Below are 24,454 nucleotides of genomic sequence, written 5' to 3'. Positions count from 1 at the left end.
ACTGTGTTTTGCAGATGTATTTCACATCTCCCATCACAATCTCTGTGGCCTTGTCAAGAGCAGCCTCATGGTGGTGCCCTTGTCTGACTGTATGTTCTTGTCATAAGTACAGAGAGGGGCAGGAAGCCTGTGGGAAAACGCTGCGTATGTGTCTGTCCGATTATGTTTTGTGCTCTGAAAACTATTTCCTCCACCTCCATTGATGTCAGGGTGCAGCTGTCAAAGTTTGAGGCCTCGTGCTGCCACTATGCTGCAGGAATGTTTAGCAGTAGCTGCTTAGATAGGTTCTGCCGCACTTATAGCTGGTTATAGCTTATCCAACTATGCCGAGAAGTATTTGGTAACTTTTACATTGAACGCAAACATTACTCTCACTCTGGGCATTAGCACACACAGTCAGTAGCAGTCAGTGAGACTGTGATGCCCTCTTGCCTTCCAAACACCCTAGGGCAAGGCAGTGGGGAAGGGGCACTGTGTCAGAGCCAATCTAACCCTCCTGACCCTGTGTCCAATGTTGTGCATGCAGGACCCTTGCCCTCATGGTGACCCCAAGGGCCCCCCCTTTGGTGTCACCCCAATGCACTGCAGTGTCCCTATCTAGTTTGTAGGCTGGGGTGCAAGCCAGTCATCTTTCCACTCTCCTCCTCTGGGATCTGCTCAGATTCAGGAAGTGTGTACTGGCTAGCAAGGTAACTGGGAACTCCGTGTGTGTGTTTCTCCTAAGGAGAAACAATTTCAAGGAGAAAGGCATTGGAAAAGGGATGGGCTTTCCCTTTCTACTTTACAGAAATATGACACGTGTGTGTGGCACTGTCATTTCTGGTTTGGGGCCTTTGAAGTCTTGGGTGAAAGTTCTGTTTATTCCAGTGGATCCTGCACAAAATATCCAATCCTTAGCTTTGAGTTTAGCATATGTTGCCTGCAATACCAGCAATTGCTGTGGCTTGGTTGCATAGCAGTTGTTTATGCTTCATTTTGATTGTGAAGCAACTTTAATTAGCTCCGTGAAATAGGTGCACTTCTGGATACAAGTCACAATTACTTGTGCATCTTACGCAAACTCTGCTTTATGTTCAGTTTGGAAAGAGAAATCAAAGCTTACTGAAAATCTGACTGGAACCACCTCTGAGACCCTGGTTTAAAATTTTGGGGATGAGATGCTAAAAAAATATGACAGGCACAGGGGGAAATTACATTTGTGCATTGTGTATGTACCACAGAAATATCCAAGTATCGTTAACGCACCCCCTGTACTAGTTAATGGTGGACATTTGCTCAAATTGATTATTATTGCAAAAGTCAAAGTAACTAAAGTCATCTTAATTTTTATTCTTTCTACATTTTTATTGGAATCAAAACTGATTTCAGTTAAGAAAACTTTTCCCCAATCAGAAAATTAGTGCAGATGATAATCCACTTGTACAACAAACATGTTAAAAAAAGTTTATTTTACATTATATACATTATGAAATATTCAAAAGCATTAACAACATCAATACAGACCATAAATCACTTTTAATGTAGTTTTGTTCTTAGTCTATATCACAGTATAAAGAACTTATACCCCCCCCCCCAAAAAAAGCGCCAGTATGTGCATTTTTCTCAAACTTGGCATTTACATACTGCACTGGGGGGGAAAACTAAAATAGGTTTCCTCAAAACTAAAATTCCTGTGATGTGTAATAAAAACCATTTAAATCATTTGCGTGAGGTAGTAACTAAATCATTTGGCCAGGTGTTAAGACATTAAAAAAAGTGAAAATAAGGCCATTAAAAAAAATAAAAGCAAAAAAAGCCCCAAACAGGCCAAATTAAGACAATTATTCCATTCAACAACTCTCTTTTCTATTCAGAATAGCAATTCTGTATGTGCAACCTCTTATGGCAGCAGATTTCAAGCTTCCTGCCTTGAGAGAAATCAGCCTGTCTGCTGATGAAGCTCTGCATGTTTGCAAAGGATTTTTGGGCACTGTATGTGTTGCACACTCAGTGAACACACGGCTGCTAGCTAGGCATACTGACTGGGCCTTAGTGCTGCCCATCTTACAATCTCTGCAACTGCTCATGGCAAGGGGGAAATCAGTAGGGGTAAGCATGCTGTCCTTGAGGAATGCTTTCCACTATTACTGATCATCTCGGGGAGAAGCCCCCTGCGGAGCATCCAAGGAATTCTGGGGTTCCCTGGAACAGAGCCTGAAAAACCTACAAGATCCCACCATGTAAGGAAATTAGGAACCGGTATGGGATCCTATGGTACAAAGTTATCCTATAAGAACCGCAAAACAGCTCTGCAGCTCCAAATGGGTACATTGGCAATTCAGTGTGGATGTTAACTTGTTCTGTCCCTCCAAGTCAGTTATCAACATCTTAATGAGGAAAATGCACACCTTCATCTTAATGCAAGTGCTAAGGAATATTTTGCAAGTACTGAACTTTTGCAGGTGGCTATTTGGATCCACCCCAAAGTATTTCAACCACTTCCATGATGTAGAATGCTGTGATATATATTTTTTGCATGATATGAGCAGCACTGGTTAACAAAGACTCATAATAATGCTAATTTTACCATTGCAGACATTTAGAATTACGGCAAGGTACCACTATTCAGGATTTATTCCCATTCCAAAATATTTACTCCCCTGCCCCCAAGCACAGAAAATAATTAAAGAATTTTCCTTAAATATAAAAATACAGGTGTTCAACTGGCTGGTTTCACAAAGAAAACTACCCCAAACTCCTAAAATTATAACGCCCAAATCATATTCACAATGTCACAGCTTACGTTTGTGACTAAATACATCACATATTAATACTTTGTGCAACCAAAAACAAGATCGTAATAGGATTGCAGCCTTGGTTACAATGTCTAAAAAGGTAAGGTTTATTTGTATTAGTAAATTACATAATAAAATACAATAGTGTTATTAAATGTGCTGTGTTTATCGCTAGCATCCAATTCTTGAAGAGTCCTTAAAATAGTACCCCAAATGCAATTTTATGTCCTCAGCAACCTTTATACATTTATACAGATAAGACATTTGACCACTATCTACATAAACTCAAGAGAGGCTTTCAGCAATACGTTTCACTGGGGGCGGGGGGAAATTCTGCATATGTACAAAGATTACATAATGGTGAATCAAGCACTTTTGTGGTATTAATGTGCTAACCGTGTCCGTATCATTCAGGCAAGAGTTCTTGCTCTCACTCACTCTCTCATACACCACAATAAATTACAAAGTAACTGAAGTGGGGGGTCCTGCAGCTTTTGTGCAATTTCAGCCATCCAAAAGTGTTGAAGCAGTAGTGTTTCTCTGTTCATGATTCAATTTCCATGCATATTGCTTCTCAGTAACTATTTTCATGGCCTGCTAAGATGTATAGATTGCTGTTGGCTGTCGGGTTGTCTGTTGGCCTGCTTTCCAGTACCACAACTCTGAAGGAGTAGAATAAGCAAAAAAAGAAAAGAAAAGAAAAGTAATACGTTAATTCACTACTTACAAATTGAATTGGGGACAGGCTCCTGGCCGGAGGGAGGTGAGCAGAGCACATCATCAAGATACCTTCTGATGGAGGGCTTCTCCTCAGCACCTGCTCCACCACCTCCAATCCACAACCAGGAATGAGAGAGCAGATGCAGCCGTTGCTGATTACTCAATGGGCCACACAAGTGTGTAAATGACAATGGAAGCAAAGCTCTGTGGTCACAGCCGCTCCTTACCCTCTTCCTCTGGATGGTGGTGGGAGTTGGTTACCTCTGGTCCAACCTTCATAGCCCAGATGGAAAGGGCAAGAAAGTGAGTAGCTGGTGGCTCTTACTACTTTTCTGGGACAGTGCCGCCTCAACAGTTGTCCTAATAGGCTAACCCTTGGGGCTCGCCCTGAGCTGCATGGTCAATGTAAAGGACCCCTGGACGGTTAAGTCCAGTCAAAGGTGACTATGGAGTTGCAGTGCTCATCAAGCTTTCAAGCTGAAGGAGCCAGCGTTTGTCCACAGACGGCTTTCCGGGTCATGTGGCCAGCATGACTAAACCACTTCTGGCGCAATGGAACACCGTGACGGAAACCAGAGCGCACGGAAATGCCGTTTACCTTCCTGCTGCAGTGGTACCTATTTATCTACCTGCACTGGTGTGCTTTCAAACTGCTAGGTTGGCAGGAGCTGGGACAGAGCAATGGTAGCTCACTCCGTCACAGGCTTTTGAACCGCTGGCCTTCCGATCGGTAAGTCCAAGAGGCTCAGTGGTTTAGACCACAGCGCCACACCCACGTCCTATGAACACACACACACACACACACACACATACACACACCTGTATCATAAAATATATATCACAGCAGTTAACAATATGAAAACATAAAACTGAAGAATAAAATCACAGAAACTTAAAAGCAAACAAGAAATTTAAAACAAAACCAGGCCCTACTCCCTCCCCACTTGAACAGTTTCCACTCTTGTTTCAATATGTTATCATACCTGTCAGAGCCAAGGAGTCTGAATATTCTTGTATTGTCAGAAATTTCCTGTGTGATCTGTTTGAAAAACCAAACAAATACTTAGTGGAGTTTTAAGTGTCTGATATAATCAATGCTTAAGCATGTTAACATCTTTGCTCCCTGCCCTGCCCTGCCCCCAGCACCTCCTGCATCTGCCACCATGGCTGGGGCTGTGAGAGACATAGAAGCAGCTACCAACCAGGAAGGACGTCCTGGCCTGTGTGGGACCAACAGCTGATTCAACAGTCAGGAGATTTGGCAGCAGAATTGCATTTTCTGGCACATTCGAGAACAAGGGGAGAAGACTGATATACACCTTTGCCCTGGTGTAGTTATGATGGTTTCACTGTCTTATTTTATTGAGTTTTGAATATATTTGCAATCCTTCCTTTTGGCAGCTTTACATAAAGTTACTCTAACTAGAAACTAGTGTTTGAAGACACTGACAAATTTAAAAATCAGAGCTGGCTAAGGAGTGCCCCTCTTTAGTAGAACTACTAAAGGGAAAGTGCTATGTAGAAATCTACATGCTCCAAGTGTTTTACACAGCTTGAAGCAATTCTTACAACATGCCCTCTATTATACCTCTCTATTATCATCCCTATACATTTCAGATGGCAGAGGGCATATGAGAGAGAGTGGCTTGTCTTAGGCAAGGAATTTACAGATAAGCTGAGCAAGGTACCAGGAATTTCCAGCTATTCTTCTGATTACTGTGCCATACATTAACCATTTCTTTCAGGGCAACCCAAGTACTTACAGACAAACCATTGTATTTTATGAAATTATGTGAAAAAATGAAATATTAATTATGGAAACAAACAGCAATCTTGCCTTTATTTTTCAAGGCAATTTAAAGGAACAGAACTTTTTTTTTTATTCCACCCTGCAATATTTACCTCGTTTGATCGAAAACTCCTGCCTTGCATTCCATGTTTCCAGAAAGCCAGAACACTATCTTGTAGGCAAACTGGAGGAAAAAGACCATTTGAATTAGCTTTTTTTTTACAGACTGCAGCCAAGTGCACATGCTTATTTACACCTAAACTGCATTGAATCTATGCATATCTGAATAGGTGCAGTCCAAAAAGAGTTCAACATGCCTAAGCCCAACTAAAATTGAAGGCTTGGTTCAGATAACTCCCCAAGTTGTATCAGGACAATGTTGTTTTTATCTGAAAGCAAAAAGGTTTCACTCTCCTTTTGCATGTGGGCCTGAATCTCTCCATGGCTCAGGACCTGAAGTCCAGCTCCGAGGGCCTTCTGGCGGTTCCCTTCACTGCGAGAAGTGAAGTTACAGGGAACCAAGCAGAGGGCCTTCTCGGTGGTGGCGCCTGCCCTGTGAAATGCTCACCCATCAGATGTCAAGGAAATAAACAACTATCTGACTTTTAGAAGACATCTGAAGGCAGCCCTGTTTAGGGAAGTTTCTAATGTTTGATGTTTTATTCTGTTTTTAATCTGTTGGGAGCCGGGAAACCCAGGCGGATGGGTGGGGTATAAATTAATGTTGTTGTTGTTGTTGTTGTTGTTGTTGTTGTTGTTGTTGTTGTTGTTATTGAGTTAATTAGGATTGGCACAGGTTCCACATATTAGTCACCGTCAACATCCCTAGGACATCACCATGAGGAAGTCAGTATGACTGCTGAGCGTGTCTAAAGGCCCATCTACCTGTCAAAGCAGTACACTAGGAATAATGGAACCAAGGATCTGGCCCACCAGCTGGATCCTGCTTCCACCTCTCATCTAAATCATGGCTTAGAAAGGTTAGATCATGATCTGAACTGGGCCACTGTGTTTAAGAATGTGCCTGCATGCTTACATTTCACTGATCTCAATAGGACTTGGGTGTCCTCTCACAAGGTGACAAAATAGATTCCTCTTAAAATGAAATGGGGTTGGGGGGGGGGGAAGAGAACCACAACCACCAGGGGACTGGGGGAATCTAAGGGACCATAACACAGTAAAAAACCTCACATTTAACACTCCAATAGCTATTTAATGTTAACACAGAAATTAAGGCATTCAACATTTTTTTTTTAAATATTCCTAACTCTAAGAGTTAGGAAGGAAATCGCCTAAGGAAGGTATCAGAACCCATAGCAATTAATAATGGAAATCAATGCAAACTCCAGATATCATTTCATGTACATGATACTACTGTAAAACATTTACTTGTTTCTAGAGATATTTAAATGTTAGAATGCTGAAAAGCATTGGGATTTTATCCAATAGCTACTTTTGCAAACAGTGCTGCAGTCACATATTTGCCTTTGTCCTTGATCTTCCCTTGTTTTAAAATAATAGTTTAAACAACTTTTTAAAATGATAATTTATTATCTGTCCCAACTGTTCAGAAATACGTAAAATGAATAGTCTGTGGTACTGTGCCTCCTCCAAACCTAATGATGATGATGATGATGATGAGGTTTTCATCACGTTGTGAAATACTCAAGGAACTAGCTGATAAAGTTTTAAGACTAAACTTTACATACCTATTGTTTCGATCTGGAAATCGAATGTGAGTTCCGAGGACAGTTTCCGACTAGATTTCAATCTGCCTTGCAAATTTACAATTTTTATACAGCCTGAAAAACAGACACCATAATTCAGCAGCTTTCCTTACATCATGAATGTTACTAGAATATGTATGCCTAGGTCAAAGCCATAACTTACAATCCAAACAGACTAAAATGGTATCTCTCTCCAATTGCGTTACATGCGCAACGTTCGTCTGTGTAGTATCTGCCAAAATACCAAAACAAGATTAGTTGACATTCATGTGCAAATATTAGTTAAAGGCAAACACTTTCCAGTTCAATTGTTCTATTTGTTTAAGAAAGCCACCATACAGGGCATTTTTATTTTCTTTTTGGAATCCATGATCCTGGTTGGTTTGGTACTATGTGAATGAGCCTTTAAGGCTCCCCATAAGTCTTCCCTAGACAACAAAGGGTGGTGCTGGGGCAGGGACTCGTTTGGGGGAATGAATGAATGAATGAAATTTATTTATTTATACCCTGCCTGACGAAACTCAAGATGGCTTACAGATAAAAGAAGAAAAAACAATAATTGAAAAGCAACCATTGATGGAATTAGAACTATATAAAATCTGTTTAAAACAAAATAGTTAAACAATTTCTCCCCCAGTAACTCAGTCAGAATCACCCCTCTATAGCAGTGATGGCTAACCTTTTGCATCATGGCCTCACAGAAAATCTCTGTAGCAATTGGTAATGGTTCTGTTAACGGCAATGGTTCTGTTAAGACAGCTAACTATTTGAAAAGGTGATCGAAAGATACACAAACCTGTTTCTGTAAACCACGAAGAGGTAGAATTTGGGTTGACTGTTTCAAACTTCACCACCTGGTTGAAGTCTTTCCCTTTACTCACACCGACACAAACTAGAGGGAATTCCTGCTCAGGTACTACCAGCATCTCAAACAATCTCAGTGGACAAGGTACAGGAAAGTCTATGTGCTACATTAAGAAGCAAACTGGTTAGCCACAAAATAGATATGGAGGTATTTGTATAATACCATTGAAGTACTGGGTGGTCTTCAACTACGCACAAGTGTAACAAACAAGTGGATGTCCTCCCTTCTCTCCACCCCCACCCCCCAATATGCTCCTGAGGACTGAGGAAACCCCCATAACAGATTGGGTGGGGGGTTATGAAGGGAGATGGGAGGGATGTTCTGTTGCACAGGGAAAAATTATTGTGCTGATGGACTGTCACACTTAGCACTACTATTATTTCAACATCATAACAGGATAAAATAATGTGCTTATCAATTGAATGGCGACTTCAAGCCTCTTTTAAGAAAGGTGAAACAGGTATCACTAAAACAAGGTTTATGTAGATTTTGCCATTCTTACTAAAAGTGTTTCTTGTAGTTATCTGAAGCACTGCGCCAATATCCTTTGACTAAGATCAAAGCCTGTTTTGATCTTAGTCAAAGGATACTGAGAAGCCTTTAAACATTACAATAGCCACAAGCCACTTCATCTTATACCAGGAAATGCATTATGTTCCCTCTCCCAAATGTAATGTGCAAGAGTCCCCCCACCTCTTTAAATCAGTGTGCCAGATCTTCAAATTATCTCAACGGTGATTAGTTGCAGGGTCTTTTCGGCTGGAGCCCTGGGGTCTGGCATGAGTTACCCAAAAAGATGCTCCAAAGAATCCCCTGGTTGCTTTTTAGAAAGACAGCTGCTTTAATTTTATCTCATCATTGTGTTTTGTTTTTAAGGTGGTGTTTATGGTCTTAATTGGCTCCCCTGGTTTTTGTGTTGTTTTTGAGAGTTGGAACATAAGTGGACAAATCAACAACAACAACAACAACAACAAAGAATCATTTTCACTCTTCAGGCTAACAGAACACAACAAAATATTTTCTGCTGTGAGAGTAATATTTACAGCAGGATAACTTTTCAAATGCAACCTACCTTGATCAACATGAATTTCTGCATTGGCTCAACCCACTCTAATAGAATGATACTAGACTGCAGGGCCCCACAAAGATATTTGTGTCCTGAGTAAGGATTCCTCACTAAGAAAGAAAAAAGATTTTTTAAAAACCCTTAACAGTAAAGCAAAGTGTAGATGAGTCCTATGTAATGCTAGAGATGTGATCTGCAAAAGACCAATGCTGCTCTGATGGAGTTCTTTCCTGGTACACCAACGGGGAGAATCTCAAGCCTTAGTAAGCCTGGCAGTGAGATACAGATAGCCATGGAACTATTACAAATATTTCCCCATTTCTGGCACATATAGTCCTACTACTGAAAAAGCTCCTGGCTAAGATGAGGCATCTGGTAGGGCTTGACTGCCTGAAACCAGTGGCGTACGGAGCTGCTTTGGCGCCTGGAGCGGCAAATGTGGGGGCACCCCCCAGGGGCGGGGTGCCGCTCTGTAGCACGCGTGCATCGTGACATCACAACGCATGCACGCTACGGAGCACAGTCCGTCTGGGCTGCCGGGCGCAAGCAGCCGCACGGACAGGCTGCCTCAGCCCGTTCGAATGGCGGCTGCTCGTGCCCAGCATCCAGGACGGACTGTGCAAGTGTGCACATGTGAAGTCCATCCTGGATGCCGGGTGCGAGTGGCACCCCGTCCGTGCGACGGCTGCTCGCGCAGCAACTCATAAGGCTGCAGCGCGTGAGCAGAGAGTTGCCACGTGAGCAGCCGCCACACAAGTGGTGCCAGGTAGCGGCTTGGGAGTCGTGGGGGGTGGCACCGAGTGGCGCCCCCCTTCTAGGCTGGAACAGGGGGCGTGCCGCTCTCAATGCCCCCACCTTGCTACGCCACTGCCTGAGACTCATTTTCTCTCTTCATGTGAGGGATTTCAAGCTTCAGAGTATGAGAACCATTGGCTCAAGTCCAGAGTAAGTTCTGTCTTGAAAGTTGAAAGTGCTCACATGAGATGGTCCTGCTAGCAAATACAAAAGATATACTGCAATTTACTTAAAGACACTATTTTTCCATGTTTTTCACTAAATGCAAGAATTATACAATAGTCACAACCTGTCACATGAACAGCCTCTGCTGAACTGTAGTAAAGAGCCTAATTTCCCCACATTTTGCTGTTCTTTCCACCCTTCCCTTTGTGACCTGTGGTTGCCACCTGCACACATTAACACTTGAGGAATACAGAGGAAACTGCATTCCCCACCCCCCCTTGACTGCTGCCTTCCCCCTTTTTTTCTACCTTCCTATGTTTCTCTCCCTAAGCCGATTCCCCACTGTTGTGTGACATTTCACAGAATGATGAAACACCCAGATACTACAGAGGCGTTTGGATAGGTCCAAAAGCTTTCCGACGTTAAATTCCAAGCAAACCATTTTATTGCCAAAGTAATCCAAGTACAAATTACATTAAATGTCTAATTTGTACGTATGCATTGATATTAGATGGTATCTCTACTTACCCACACAACACTTCTGACACATCTTTGTGTCTGGAATTTTGGTTGACACTGCAAACTTCCTGGAAAATATATATATCTATATTTAAAAATTCAAGTTAACCTCCTAATTGTCCTTTTTATCATAATCCAGCTGAAGTTCCATGAACATACCTTGTCACAACCCAGTGCCTGCATGACACCCTTGCAAATCTATGCTTCAGGTAAGCACCAACAGTGGCGGAGGAAGGGGGGTGCGGTGGGTGCGGTCCACCCCAGGTGTCATCACTGAGGTGGGGTGATAAAATGAGTTTTTTGTTGTTGTTTTTTAAACTGGGCTCATGAAACTTTTTAGGAGTGACATGGTGGCTCAGGCGCCTGTGGGTTCCGCGCTGCCTGAAATGGCAGTGTGGGACTTGCGTCTGCATACTACCTCTCCCTCAAATACCCTATAGCTGAGGGGGAGGCAGCGGAGAGGCTCCAAGCAGCGGAGAGGCTTGCCCTGACCCCATGAGCAGATCAGCCTGCTGCTGGCTGCAGGAAATGCCCCCACATCAGGCACCCAAGCGGCTAGCTACGACGCTGAGCACCAATCATACTTTCTCTTCTGCTCAGCAGCAGCACTATATGTAAGGGGGCTGAGCAGTGGCAGCTCCCTCCTGGCACTGCAGGAGATATGCTCATTGGGGCAGGGCAGAGCAAGGCAGTAGCAAGGTCTTGGGGACCTCCAGGTTGTCGCTGGCGGCCCTGCAGATGCATGTGCAATTGCAGGACACTACAGCCAACCCAGGGACGCGGGTGGCGCTGTGGGTTAAACCACAGAGCCTAGGGCTTGCTGATCAGAAGGTCGGCGGTTCGAATCCCTGAGACGGGGTGAGCTCCTGTTGCTCGGTCCCAGCTCCTGCCCAACTAGCCCAACTAGCAGTTCGAAAGCACGTCAAAGTGCAAGTAGATAAATAGGTACCACTCCAGCGGGAAGGTAAACGGCGTTTCCGTGCGCTGCTCTGGTTCACCAGAAGCAGCTTAGTCATGCCGGCCACATGACCTGGAAGCTGTACGCCGGCTCCCTCGGCCAGTAACGCAAGATGAGCGCCGCAACCCCAGAGTCGGACACGACTGGACCTAATGGTCAGGGGTCCCTTTACCTTTACCGCCAACCCAAAGCTCCCCTGACCATGCTGCCACCTCACCCTATGCTATCTCTGTGAGTTTAGTGCTACTGCTGTTTCTGCTCCAAATCCATCAGTGTGGGAGGGTGTGGGGCAGACCACTGTTGCTGAGTGTGGGTTTAATCTGCCCTCCAAGATGCTGCAGCATGACCCCCCCCCCCCCGCAAACTGAACATTACACATTTGGAACCCCACTCAAAAAAGAAACAAATATAGCACAAACTTATTTACCTGGGGAGTATTCTGTCAGGAAGTTTGTGCGCCGGGATAGCCACAGGTAACTTTTGCATTTGCCTTGCATAATCAAATAAGCCCGGCAAATTATGGGAATAAAGCTGAGAAGCTTTACCTGCAAATAAAACAGCCAATGTAGTACAAAAAGTTGAACAGAGCAACAGAGCCCAAATTATTCAAAAAGAGGTCTTACCAGATATCGATAGCAAACAATTGTTCATAACGTACAGCCACGTGCACCGCCGGGGAAACAGCTGATAAGAAGGAAACATAATGTAAAGTAATAATAAAAGAATAAAGTAATTTTGAAAGAGACATCATGATGGGTAAGAAATTGCTATAAAATTACTATATATATATATGGTGAGAGCAGTATATTTTCTTGAGCTTCTGTGAGGCAGAGTGGACATTATTTGCAGGGCTGCTGCTGAAGTGGCAAAACCAAAGGGACTTGCTGCTTTTTTTATTGCTTCAGGAAGGAACGAGAGAGAGCACAACTCCTTGTTTCCAATAATAATGATGGTATTATCTGTACTCTCTCTTATAGGAGAGGCTGAGCTTGGTATACAGCCAGGATGAGAGTTGAGGAGTTCTCTGGTGAGAGCTGTCCTTCTTAGGGAAAGCAAACTCTCGGAGGCCTTATTCAAGCTGAGCTCTGTAAATACCTTAATCTTGTGGCGCTACATTTACACATACTTGCATTTTTGCATTTAGATTATCTTCAGATGAAGGGCAGTATAAAAATGGAATAAATAAATAAATAAATAAATAAGCAAGCAAATGGAAATGCTTGTGCTAATGGAACAATCTCCCTAGTGCTACACTGAATTCCACTGGGAAATACTAAATTTTAAAATATCACACCACTACACAGGAAAAGCAAAATCTGAAAACAAACCTGTTCCATTGATGTTTCATGGAGCTCATTAAGGTTTAAGGTGTAAATCCCTTCCTCGGCACCAAATATCAAGTACTGGTCTACAAAGATACAAACATACTTACTATAAATGCCCCACTTTACCAGGCAAAAGCCCCTTAAAGTAACTAACAGATTTTAAAAGTAAAAAAGTGCATAAATATACATAATACAGAGCAGGTGTATCAGCCAGGTTAATAATAATAATATTATTTATTGAATTTATATACCGCCCTATACCCAGAGGTCTCATGGTGGTTCACATTAAAAACAAAACAAAACAAAACAAAACAAAACAAAACACTTGGCCTAGTAGGTAGCAGACAGCACATGAGAGAAGAGCGTGACATTTTCCATTTTCACTTCAAAGCAAGCCACAGTTCTTTGTTATATATTCATTTGGGGAACTGTCTCTTGTTCTTGATCTGAAACTTGAGGTTAATTCTGGCTTGTTTTAAGTAACTTGGGTGAAAACGAATTACAATTCCCCAAGTTCATATGTAACACTGAACTTTGGTTTGTTCTAAAAGAAGAAACATTTACTATTGTCCCCTGTGAAGTAGTGTGAGACTGCAACAATGAATGAGCTTCTTATCAACAGTGTAAGGTTTATCCTGTTCTGGAACTAGTGCTATTTAACTTTCACTGGGTCTACTTATAAAGAAGAATGAGACGGTTATGTGGTAGAACTGACTGCACTACTTTCAGACCAGCAGATGGGAGTATCACATTTCTGAATGCTTTCCTACATAAAATATAAAGCTAGCTGCAAGCTGAAAACTGGACAGGAGACAGAGCTACAATCTTGTTTCCCACCTTGCTACGATGTTTTACATGACGAGAACAAGTTGTTATTTCTCATTTGTGGTATAGTTCACTCTCATACTTTTAAGATTCTGCCATTTTGTTCTATTGGGTGTGTAGACCAGGCCAAGAGTGGGAAAATTTCAGGCTCATAAATCTGCATGGGTTTCTGGTTGTGTTAGAATTCCAAGGTGTAAACTCGTGGCTTAGCAGGTTATGCTAGTTCTAACACAAAGAACCAGTCTCCAACTGATTAGCAGAGCTTTACAGAATTCTGACCAAAGGCAACCATTTGAGACTCGTGTCTTACGAACAGGGAGCATATCTTACAAATGAGGAACTCAGAGGCTAAGGCAAAAGTGATTAGCACAAGGCTAGTTATGGCAGCGAATGTCTTTACTTGCTGTGAAACCATTAAGTGTCAGAATCCCCTGCATATCCCCTCCAATAGATCCTGGTCTCCTGCCCCTGGGACCGAGTCTTATTCATTAAATTATCTGGAGTCAGGACTGAATAGTAATGCAGCAGGTTCATGGAAAATTAAACAGATATTAAAATACATCTTCAGCAGCAGGTTCATGGAAAATTAAACAGATATTAAAATACATCTTCAAACTCAAGGTAGTAGAACCCCGAACAGTACAAAGAAGCTCAAAAGGATCTATCTTAAATGGAAAGTGAAATATTAAGCCTAAGTGCAAAGTGTACAAGAAAATCTGGGTAAGTCTGGCAATTATATATGTCCTAGGATGCCATACCGGCTTAATAAATCTGCCCAAATGGAGATGTGTTGACTTGTCCAGTATTGTGCCCTGGAACAACTAGAAAAGCAATTTGGGCTTCTGACAGGGTAAAAGCTTTGAAATGTATCTTGCAAACGGATTCCAAAGAGATAACCTGGAAAGCATCTATCGTGTTATGAGGGCAAAGAATACTGCATGGGAGAGAGAAAGTTTGTGAATTCCCAGGGAAGGACAGAACTCTCAAATCCTTACAAAATTGTTCTTAAGTGTTTCTTTCTCATCCTGGCTGAAATTGAATATTACCTCTTGTATCAGGATTTATCCATGAAGTTGCACAATGAATTTTTAAGGGGCATCCATTGAAAACCTTTGAAAAGCAAGCTCCCATCTGTGAAAAATAAAAGGACACAATTTTTACAACAGAGAATTCCTCTCACATGTGTCTTCACTGAATACTGCTTAACTTCAATCACAAAATTAGCACAACCAGTGCACTGATATTACTGAAGAAATGCCACCAAAATCTATGGTATTTCAATTCTGTGAGGTGCAGTTTTTCTGCTGTTGCTTCTTGGTGCCATTTTCTTCCTCTTCCTTCACTGACTGTCCTTTACATTATTTGCCCACAGTACCATTCAATCTGATTAACTACGGCAACCAACACTATGTGGTTAATGGGCACATTTCATCATAACGTGAGATTTAGCATTAAAACATTGGTACAGAATTATGTTTGTTGCCACAGCCGATCAGATAAGATGGGAAAACGAGGAAGAGTAAGGGTAAAGATGGAGAAGGCAAATGGTGGCAAGAACAACAGTGAAACAATGCAAATATATTTGCAATGATGTTGAAAATGGGAGGCACTTTTTGATACATGAGTGCAGGACAATGTTTTGGCTCAGTAGTAACCTTAAGTGCACTATTCTAAATGCTGAAGTAGAGGATGCTATACCACCTGAGAAGAAGCTCCTTTTTTCTTCAGCAATGTTGTCAAGAGAAAGGACTGAAGTACATAACTAATTAAATACAGGGAAACTCCACTTACTTGCCAACTAACCTGCTCTTGAAATGCTCAGGAATACTACTTGTGTTAAAAAATGAATGGGGTACTCAGTTTCAGCGTCCCCCCTAATTTCTAATCTGTCACACTGTTTAATTGACTTATTCTGTGGACAATTCCAAGGAGCAAGTTAAAATCAAATATTACAAGTTGGCAAATTCAAAATCCTGTTTTTAAAGAAAGCATCTTAGATATATATTTTATTTGTACGTAACATGAGTTCTGGAAAAAACCATTAAGCACAAGTTCCCACTGCTCCTCTGTAATAGAAAAAGGAACAGCCGAAAGGAAAAAACAAAACCCACTTAAGGTATTATTTTTAATGGGGACCTGGCCTCAAAGAACCCAGGAGGATCCTCGGTTCAAGTAAGTGCAGGATCTCCTGATCCAACCATTCACTTTACTTTGCTGTGAAGAGCATGTTGTGCATAGCTATGGAAGGACGAAAAGCTTGAAGAGCTCTCAATTTTTCTTCTAGTACAATACTGAGGAAAAGCTAGCATTTGACCTGAATTTTATTTTATTTTAAGTGTAAGAACTAGAATTTGCTTGTGTTAATACCTCCACAAACTTAGAAGGCATAAAGAAGGAAATTGAAAGTTGTAAGAACGATCACATTTTGTCAGGGACAAAATCCACTCCTGCAGTCTCAAAACATTCAGCCTAGTATTATAAGCAGAAGAAAGTGGGGCAAGTTGTCCCTAAAGGAATGAAAACCAAAACTGCATTTGACAGCGTGTTGAGTTTTCTAGCCTACTCTCCGACATTTCTACTAATCAAAATATGCTAAATTAGGTGGACTCTTCAAACTGGAGGCCCAATTTTCTTCTAGGAAGGAATTTTAGCATAAAAGGATATACCATGGCTCAAACAGACTTAGTAAGGGGTATTTAATTTTGAAGTCATCTAATGGGATTCCATCATTCTTCCCAATTCTGTGATAAAAGTGCAACACTGTATTTCAAGATTCAGTAACTGTATTTAGTTAAGAATATAACTATAGCTGAAATATAAATTCAAGTCATTTTTGTAAAAAAATATTGCCTCATACAATCTACCCCATCTACAGACAACTAAATTACTGATACCTGATCTACAAGACGATGAATAAATAAAAGAAGTTCTAAATTATATTTGAACAGAAGAGCATGAATTGGACTTGGCAGAAGGCCTAGTAAGTGTAGTATAATAATAATAATAATAATAATAATAATAATAATTATTATTATTATTATTATTATTATTAGGGAGAGGTGCATCTTACACATATGGGGAAGCTGTCACTCCAAAACTAGTTCAGTTACATTCTAGCAGTTCAACATATATAACACTATGAGGGTTAAATCTTTAACATAAATTGTAGTCAACAATGCCCTGAGACAGAATTTAAGATACTCTGAATAAATCATCCTATGCCAAACTTAATACTTACATGCACTTTTGGTGTAGGAGGAAGACCGTTACTAATTGGTTTCTGGAAAACAAAAATGCACATTTGAATTGTGACTTTTAAAGATGAGCTATATTTGTGACACAAACACTGAAGGAGCAGGGTTGGAACACATGCATTCACGAGTCTACAGTTTCGTTTGCCATGGTGAACGTGATGAGAGGAATCCCAGCCCTGCTCTCCAGGCTGGATCTGTGTAGGGACTGCAGATTGTCTCCACAGCATTAACCATGGGGAAGATCACCCCTGCTTCCTGCTGTAACCTGGAGAGCAAGCTTGGAGCTTATGCAATCCAGTGCCAAAAGCAATGCACCGCTGCTCCTCTCCACTCCAAGTCTGGATATGGAAAGGTGGTTGGAGATTATTGATGCAGTTCTACAGAACTTTCGAAGCTCAGTGCAACCTCAGGAATGATCTCCCTGTTCCAGATCCAAATTTGGAGACGTGCTTCACAGTAACAGTATACACTCCCACTTCCTCGCTTTCAATTTTTTCCCGCAGCTCTCCAGCTTCCAGTGTTCCCCTCCTTTCCTCCCCAGGCACTGAAGCATTTCCATGCAGCTGCCTTGGGCTCACTGCCACCTCAGCTCTTTCACTCCCTATCTCCCCCGACCTTCATTTTCTGGGACTGGCTTCATTATTTTGCCTTGCAAACTTCATGTTTTTGGAAAAGATCTAGCCTTGTCTGTTATTCATTTCTGAATATCTTAAGATTTTTATTTTTTATTTTTTTTGCACAGGTCATGAGGTGCTAATACTGGGCTCCTGTGTATGTGGTAAAACATGCTAGTTTCTGGGCCACCTCCTTCAGACTGACAGCAGCCAGGGTCACAGAAGGAACAGGTAATTCCCTTCTGTCCTTTGAGTTCATGAAGGGCTTAGTCCCTGAAGAGGAAAAAGTAGGTTTCAGACACATACAGATTCATGGCTTGGGCCTATGTGGCAATACACTGCTTAATTTTACACACAGACACCTCCATCCAAACGCTTCTAGCATACCCAGGTGCTCCAATGCACATATTATAAAATACTGCCAATGAAGATGCCCAATATATAGCACACGTAAACCAGGAAGCAATATGCTCATTTTTAAGCTTTCCCGTGTGCTTTACAGAAACAGGCAAATGTAGCATTACCTACCAGAACTTCCTTCTTTTCTTTTCTAGAGAGATTTGTGTGTCTATTCTCATTTGGCTCTTGATGGGGAGATCCTTCTCTGTCGCCATTTGTCTGGACAGAATTCAATCCATTACCTTCACAAGAAAAATTCAGAGACCATTACAGAGCATAAACCACCATTACAATTAGCAAGATTCCTGAAGGGTATTTGCTTAATCCAGGGTGGCCAAACCCTTACCTCCCCCATCCCTTGGGCCAACCTTCATAGGTAGGTGGGGCTGCTCATCTGTCAATCACACCGCCTATAAGCTGATCGGTACTGAGAGCAAACCCACTTGCTATATTGGGAAGTTCTCAGTTGGGAACTCCCTAAGACAGCCGATTCAACTTTACTGGTGTCACGTAACACAACTGATTCAACTTTACTAAGACAGCCGATTCAACTAAGACTGGTGTCACATATGATGGCAAGTGGACACAGTTTGGGGGAAATGACCAGGCCTAAATAGGCCCATGGGTCTTAATGTGTTTAATGAAGTCATCTATGCCTCAGCTTCAGGTACTAAATGCATGAAGAGCAATTGGGACTCCATTTTACTAAAGTCCAAGCTGGAACATGTTCAGAAATATTACAAGGCCTATCTGTTCATGCCTATCTGTTCATGCTGAACTTTGGGGCTGAGGGACAAGTTTGGAAAGCATGAGGAGATACCAGTGAAGGAAATAAAGTTTATTCTGTTCTGGTGGAAGTGCTGTTCTTTGTCCTAAGCCTTGTGAGCCTAAGCCTTGTGTCCTCCTAAGCCTTGTGTCCTAAGTCTTCAGTGGCAGAATTCCGTAGTCCTCAATGATTGTAGTTTGGACACACATCAGTACAACGTATCACAGACATAAACATAGTTTTGATAAACATTTTAGAATTTATTTTATAATTTATTTCCATGTTCAGCGGCTTAAAGAAGGTTGGGGGAGGGGGGACCACTAAAATCTAAACAGGGTTTTATGTTTTTTTAAGTGTGCATTTTCTGTTGCTTGACCAGAGCAAAACATGCTTATTTAAGAATAATTAAATATGTATTTGTGAGGTTGTTTGGAGCTTTCAGAGTTAAAGAAGCTCAACAGTTCGCTCCTCCCACAGGGAGGATGTGTCACAACATCCGGAGTTATCTGCTGTATGCGATGTCTTTGTGATTTATCTTCTGGTCAGTCTTCCTTTCGGTTCTGAACCGGAGAGACCGGAGTGATGATGTCCTCCCATTCTCCAGGAAAGTGGCTATGATTTATATGCTTGTAATAAAGCGTACTTGCTTTGAAACAACCCAGATGTTGTGGGAGTTTAATTGCTGGCACGAAAGGTACACACACCGTTGCACAAGAAGAAGTAAGAAGTTTGAACAAACTCTGCTAAAGCACTGGAGAAGCAGGAGAACGCAGAAGGAAGCGTGCTGGACACCACTCCAAGTGCTAAACTGGTTTTAAGGCTTTTCCAGTTAAAACCAAAAGCCCCACAGTATTGAAGAAGGCAAAATTAAACTGCTGTTATTAAAGAATTTGTGAATTATCTGTAATTCATCAACATTACCTAAAGCATTAGATTTCTGTGGAGGTAACCGAGGTGGTGGTGGTCTGGGTGGTACTTGAGTGTTTGATTTTGCAGGACTCTCTGAAACAGGACATCTTTTGATGGTTCCTTGATTATCATCCTCAGAAGAATGCATCTCCTGTGGTACGTAGATGGATTTAGGCTGAAATTATAAAATTTATTAGTACATGTTTTTGAATTCATATCACATCACCTTCATATTAAAACTTTCATACCAAGTCATTAAAATGTGTTCAGGGAATACAGTAGAAATGAAGAAGCAACAGGAGCCACGCATCATGAATTCTTCAGCTGAAATTTCATGGCTGGAAATGAAAGGCTTTCTAAAAGTCTACAGAAAACATCCCTATTTTATTTATTTGTTTGAAAATTTATAACCTGCTGTTTCATAAAATATAATGTGGCTCATAACATATAAAATACAATAAAATCTAACTAAAAAAATCTGTAAAGCATAATTGAAAACATCAGTAAAACAGCTTTCAGTCTGTTTTTGGACAAGGTGCAAATCAGATTATGGTTTTCTAAAATCACATATATCACCTGCATATTAGCCAAATAGAATTAACTTAAAAGAGGGACTTAATAATGTATTATGTTCCCTCCACTGACAGAAGCTATCTGTCAACAGACGGAGAAGAAAGTAATTTTTGGTGATTTTCTCCCTGCTTCTGTAGATCTGCTATGAAGAGCTGGGGAAACCTCTGGAGCAGATTTCAGGAGCTGCAGAGTGGAGTAGCAGCTGAAAACTGCTCCCCTCCTCATGATCCTGACAGACGCCTTCCATGAATAGAGAACTGGATGCAATCCATGATGACTGCCATTCAGTAGGCTAAAAAACAGCATGTATACTGGGGAAAACAGTTTGGCAAAGCAGACTGCTAAAAGAGAAGGCAACTAAAACTATCACTGTGCTCATTTGTTTTTACTGATAACGTTACTGTTTTCCTCTTTCTGTAAACTGCATTGAGGTTTGTGTGTTTTAACAGTCAAGCAGCATATCAATTTTATGAAATAAAAAAATACATTGATATGTATCTGGCCTCCCCCTTGCCCTGTGCCTCCCCCGTACGATAGGCTCTGGGGAGGTTGGGAGAACCCCCAGAACAGCATTATGTGGTAAGGAGGGATCATTCCAACTGGCAAGCTAATATACTAGCACAGATGAAATATCTGTATTAGCTGAATTCAACCCACTGACTTCCATTTCCATTTTAAAAACTGACCATGGTTTGTAGTCATCTGACATAAGAGTATGGTTCAGCTGCAGTCAGATGCTAACAAACCATCGTTTATTATAGTACTCTCTCTCTCTCTTTTCAAGTGAAGCTATCTTGGTTGCCCAAACCACTTTCTTAGTTTGGAAAGAATGAAAATATGATTTAAGAAACCAGAAATTGTTGCCGAAGCCAGGCACCTGCAGAGGGGCTGAAAGGGCAGGGGCAAGGAGAGAATGTGCAGGCATATATTTTCTTGAACCGAAGTTTATTATATCAGAGGTGTTACATACGATCTAGGCCAGTAAGCATATTTCCTGCAAGTAGTGACAGCCCCTCTTACCTTTGGCGGTAAAGGTGGTGGCACTTTAGCCTTCATAGTTGAGCTACAAGAGGGAAAACAAGGATGAACGGCATTTTAAAAGTTAGATATTCATTACATATATAAAGATAGAGAGAGAGGGCACCAATGAAATGATCTAAACTGGGGTGGGCAATATAAAAACTTTGTATTTTTAAGGTAGCCCATGGGTTCTTGACAAGATTCCTCAGAACTCCAGTTTAATTTTTTTTTTAAAAAAAGTGTGTGTGGATGTAATTTTCACCATCATGCTTGCAGGCAAATGTGAAAAGAATGGCAAAAGCAACCAGGGTTCAGAAACAAGGTGAGCCAATTACAGCGAGTCAAATTCATTGTTTTTCACGTGATTATTAAATCCATGCATCAAGGGGCAGCATCCAACACTGCAGCTCTGCTGGAGCAATGAATGTCTGTTTGTGCAATGGAAGCTCCTTTTCCTCTCGCTGCCAGTCTCCCGCACACTCTCAAAAATCAGCTTTAGAGGGTTGGGGGACCCTCTGGAGCAAATTTTGGTGAAACATGGCAGGGTGGGAGGGAGGAGAGGAAACTGAAGTCTTGTTGTGCCAGTGGAACTAACCTTGCAGAACAATGGATTGAATTTACCAAGGTCACATTTTGCACATTTGAAGGTGATACGCTTCCTCTACTGCAGTTCGGAATCTACTTTATTACTGAAAATGATGCATGAATTCAATTACATATAACTAAAATATGCAAATTTTCTGTACCATGCCAGATTATGGTATATTTCAAATGTAGCCCTCAGTAGTGAACCAGTTGCCCATACCAGATTTAAATTCATAACATTGGATTTTTCAGTAAACATTTTTCTATCAACCCTTAAAACAATGAAATTAGGAATACAGCACTTATTGAGAAAACCCATTGTATCACAATTAAATACCAATCATTGGGGGGAGGGGTGATGGTATGAGGGGGTTGATTTCAAAGAGGTAGATTATGGCAGAATGAAAAATTGAGATCCAAGGTAGATTAGCCTATATAGATTGTGTTTAGCCAGAGAAATTCTAAAGGTGGCAATCCCACATTCAATACCATTTATAATTCCGACTAAAAACAGTGAGACTTAAATGTGTATAACAGAATGCTGAACAAGAGACAGGCTTTTAAAAATGATGTGCTATGAAGAACTTTGCACATATTCTCTAAGAGGCTACTAGATGCAATTATTTCCTCCCCTGATTAAAAAATATATATATTTTGTATTTCAGTTTGGCCACAGCCAAGGTTAACTTATTAAAATATATAGGAAGGCATTCTGTCTCATTCTTGCCCCAACTCCCTATATCTCTCCATTTATCCCCAAATGGGCTTATGTATCAAAGAAAAGCCTGCTCAAAAGTCCAGCTTTAGAAAAATGAGATACCAGCAGAAATGGAAATTCTCGATGAAGTATTTTATTTACCCAGAGTTTGGGTTTATGGTATTGATTGGACTCCCTACATATTGCTGGGGAATCACATTTTTTCTCCTTGATTGTCTGTTTCCAAACTCCAGTATTGTCCTGTTAAATAACAGCACGTTTATGATATTTTGCATTTATAAAATTGCTACTATACACAGGTTTTGAAAATACAGGCTTGATTTTCTTGTGTTAAACTACAATGCTCAAAGCAACCAGACGGCAAATTAGCACAGCAATTCTACTGCCTCTTAATGGAAGCAAGCCGTACTGAACTCAATGGCATTTACCATGGAATAGGTTTCATATAAGGTTATACTGTAAAAGTCGTTACTCTTGAATAGGATATATACAGGATTATATTGTAAAAATCTGTATCACATATTGCCTCAACTAATGGCAGAACTCTTCTAGTGGACAGGTCTTTCAGATGAGCTGTTTCAATCCTAAAAATGTTTTCAGCTACTATATAATCTACAAGGTCTTTGAAACTCATCATGCAAGTCCAAGCAGGATAGGGCTCCCAAACATGTCCCTTCAGATACAGTACTACCACATGGAAATAGCATCCTGATACATTCAGATGTAGGCTATAAGCACAAATGAAATTATCAGGGATGCTATTTCTGTGTGGTAGCACTGTATGGTGCTGGTAACACCAGCTCCTGTTGTAGAATGTTTTCATCTAAGGCAGCAGGAGAGGAGCTTCTGGTGTCGGTAGCTGTGAAATTGCATTGGGATTATGTAAGCTTCAGTAGTAAGTTTTAAACAGAGGGCTGGTGGAGTTCAGATGGGGCAATGAAAAATTAACAGCAATGGTTACACTGCAGTTAATTTTAATATTTCGTATTGTTATTCTTAGTAGAGTTAAGTTTACAGGTTAAGTTACAGCTTCAAATCCCCCCCCCATAATCATTATTTACATATATTGTTCTTTATTTCTCCCTTCCCTATTCACTGGCCTTCTAGTGATATATTTAAAGTAAATGTTCCAAACAAAATTTTAGCTTCATGAGTCCTATCTAGTCATCGCTCTCTCTCTCTCTCTCTCTCTCTCTCTCTCTCTCTCTCTCACTGGGGCAATTTAAGCAAATCAATTCCACGAGTTAACTATGGTTTGTTTAAACAAGCCCGCTTCATAGCCCATGGCATGAAGTTGGTTTGTTTCAAGCAACCCATAGATATGATCAAACACATTTGGTCAGTGCAGGCAACACAACAAACTGCAGTTAATCTAAACTTGAAGCAAAAGCTTTCAAACTTCTTCTTACAGCCATGCCAAAAGGAGGATGGAGAAGAAGAATGCACGAGCCCAAGGCTCACTGTGGCTACTTCCTGTAACACTAAACAATGGTTTGGGGTTACGTCTGAAGATGACCAAACTGTGGAGCAAAGAAGTGTTGGTGGGGTGATCATAAACCGCACACAGACTGAACAAGCTTTTCTCGATTGTCTACGAACCAGATCTACTTTGAAGATTAGCAGAACTTACTGTTTAGCATCATCACTGTCCCCTTCTTCCTCATCTTCCAGATGTGCGACATGCCCCCTGAGGAATCAAACAGGATATCACTTCTAAATGTCAATTGTCAACTTGTCTTCAGCCATCAAAAGATTTGTTATCTGCAATCCTAAAAAGCTTCTCTTTTAGCAAATCACAGTTGCAAGACAGACAAGCAAGGGGTCCTCTGTAAGCCAAACAAGCACCATTAGACCGTGAGAGATACAAGAAACATACAGTCTGCGCACAAGGAAAGGGACTTCGCAATCAAGAGAGAAAGAAAGTCAAGAATTACCGCTGATGCAGTTCTTCTTCAACTGATTTTAGAAGGCTCCTTTAAAAATAGAAGTAAAATTCAACGACTGGACACATTTAGCAAAAAGCACACAAAATCAGACACACTTTTTATATGATCTGACAAATGTAAGTTGTGCAATAAATTACATCAA

At 41.1% G+C, this 24,454-nt stretch overlaps 2 protein-coding genes across 9 annotated transcripts in view; both read right to left on the bottom strand.

Annotated features, from left to right (window-relative positions):
* The window catches only part of SOS1 (SOS Ras/Rac guanine nucleotide exchange factor 1), a 45,512-nt gene extending 42,555 nt beyond the window's left edge, over positions 1-2,957 (bottom strand). The window contains exon 1 of the mRNA XM_033145014.1: positions 2,825-2,957. The gene's annotated coding sequence lies outside the window, so the exon portion shown is untranslated. The remainder of the gene's footprint in view (positions 1-2,824) is intronic.
* The window catches only part of MAP4K3 (mitogen-activated protein kinase kinase kinase kinase 3), a 65,614-nt gene continuing 42,479 nt past the window's right edge, over positions 1,320-24,454 (bottom strand). For 2 of the 8 annotated variants that reach the window (XM_033145015.1, XM_033145017.1), the window contains 19 exons: positions 24,301-24,339; positions 23,997-24,053; positions 22,508-22,606; positions 21,064-21,106; positions 19,483-19,645; positions 17,925-18,037; positions 16,767-16,808; positions 14,575-14,659; positions 12,707-12,786; positions 12,002-12,062; positions 11,806-11,923; positions 10,430-10,488; positions 8,948-9,051; positions 7,807-7,978; positions 7,174-7,242; positions 6,993-7,085; positions 5,397-5,467; positions 4,478-4,533; positions 1,320-3,436 (listed from right to left, as the gene is read on the bottom strand). In XM_033145015.1, coding sequence (XP_033000906.1) covers positions 3,349-3,436; positions 4,478-4,533; positions 5,397-5,467; positions 6,993-7,085; positions 7,174-7,242; positions 7,807-7,978; positions 8,948-9,051; positions 10,430-10,488; positions 11,806-11,923; positions 12,002-12,062; positions 12,707-12,786; positions 14,575-14,659; positions 16,767-16,808; positions 17,925-18,037; positions 19,483-19,645; positions 21,064-21,106; positions 22,508-22,606; positions 23,997-24,053; positions 24,301-24,339 — 1,612 coding nt within the window. In that variant the 3' untranslated portion in view covers positions 1,320-3,348. The remainder of the gene's footprint in view (positions 3,437-4,477; positions 4,534-5,396; positions 5,468-6,992; positions 7,086-7,173; positions 7,243-7,806; positions 7,979-8,947; positions 9,052-10,429; positions 10,489-11,805; positions 11,924-12,001; positions 12,063-12,706; positions 12,787-14,574; positions 14,660-16,766; positions 16,809-17,924; positions 18,038-19,482; positions 19,646-21,063; positions 21,107-22,507; positions 22,607-23,996; positions 24,054-24,300; positions 24,340-24,454) is intronic. The other 6 variants (XM_033145018.1, XM_033145022.1, XM_033145016.1 and 3 more) reach the window with 3 other exon arrangements.

The sequence above is a fragment of the Lacerta agilis genome, chromosome 3 (genome assembly GCF_009819535.1).
Source record: "Lacerta agilis isolate rLacAgi1 chromosome 3, rLacAgi1.pri, whole genome shotgun sequence".
In the NCBI taxonomy this organism is placed as follows: Eukaryota; Metazoa; Chordata; class Lepidosauria; order Squamata; family Lacertidae; genus Lacerta; species Lacerta agilis.
This window is presented reverse-complemented; position numbering and strand designations above follow the sequence as displayed.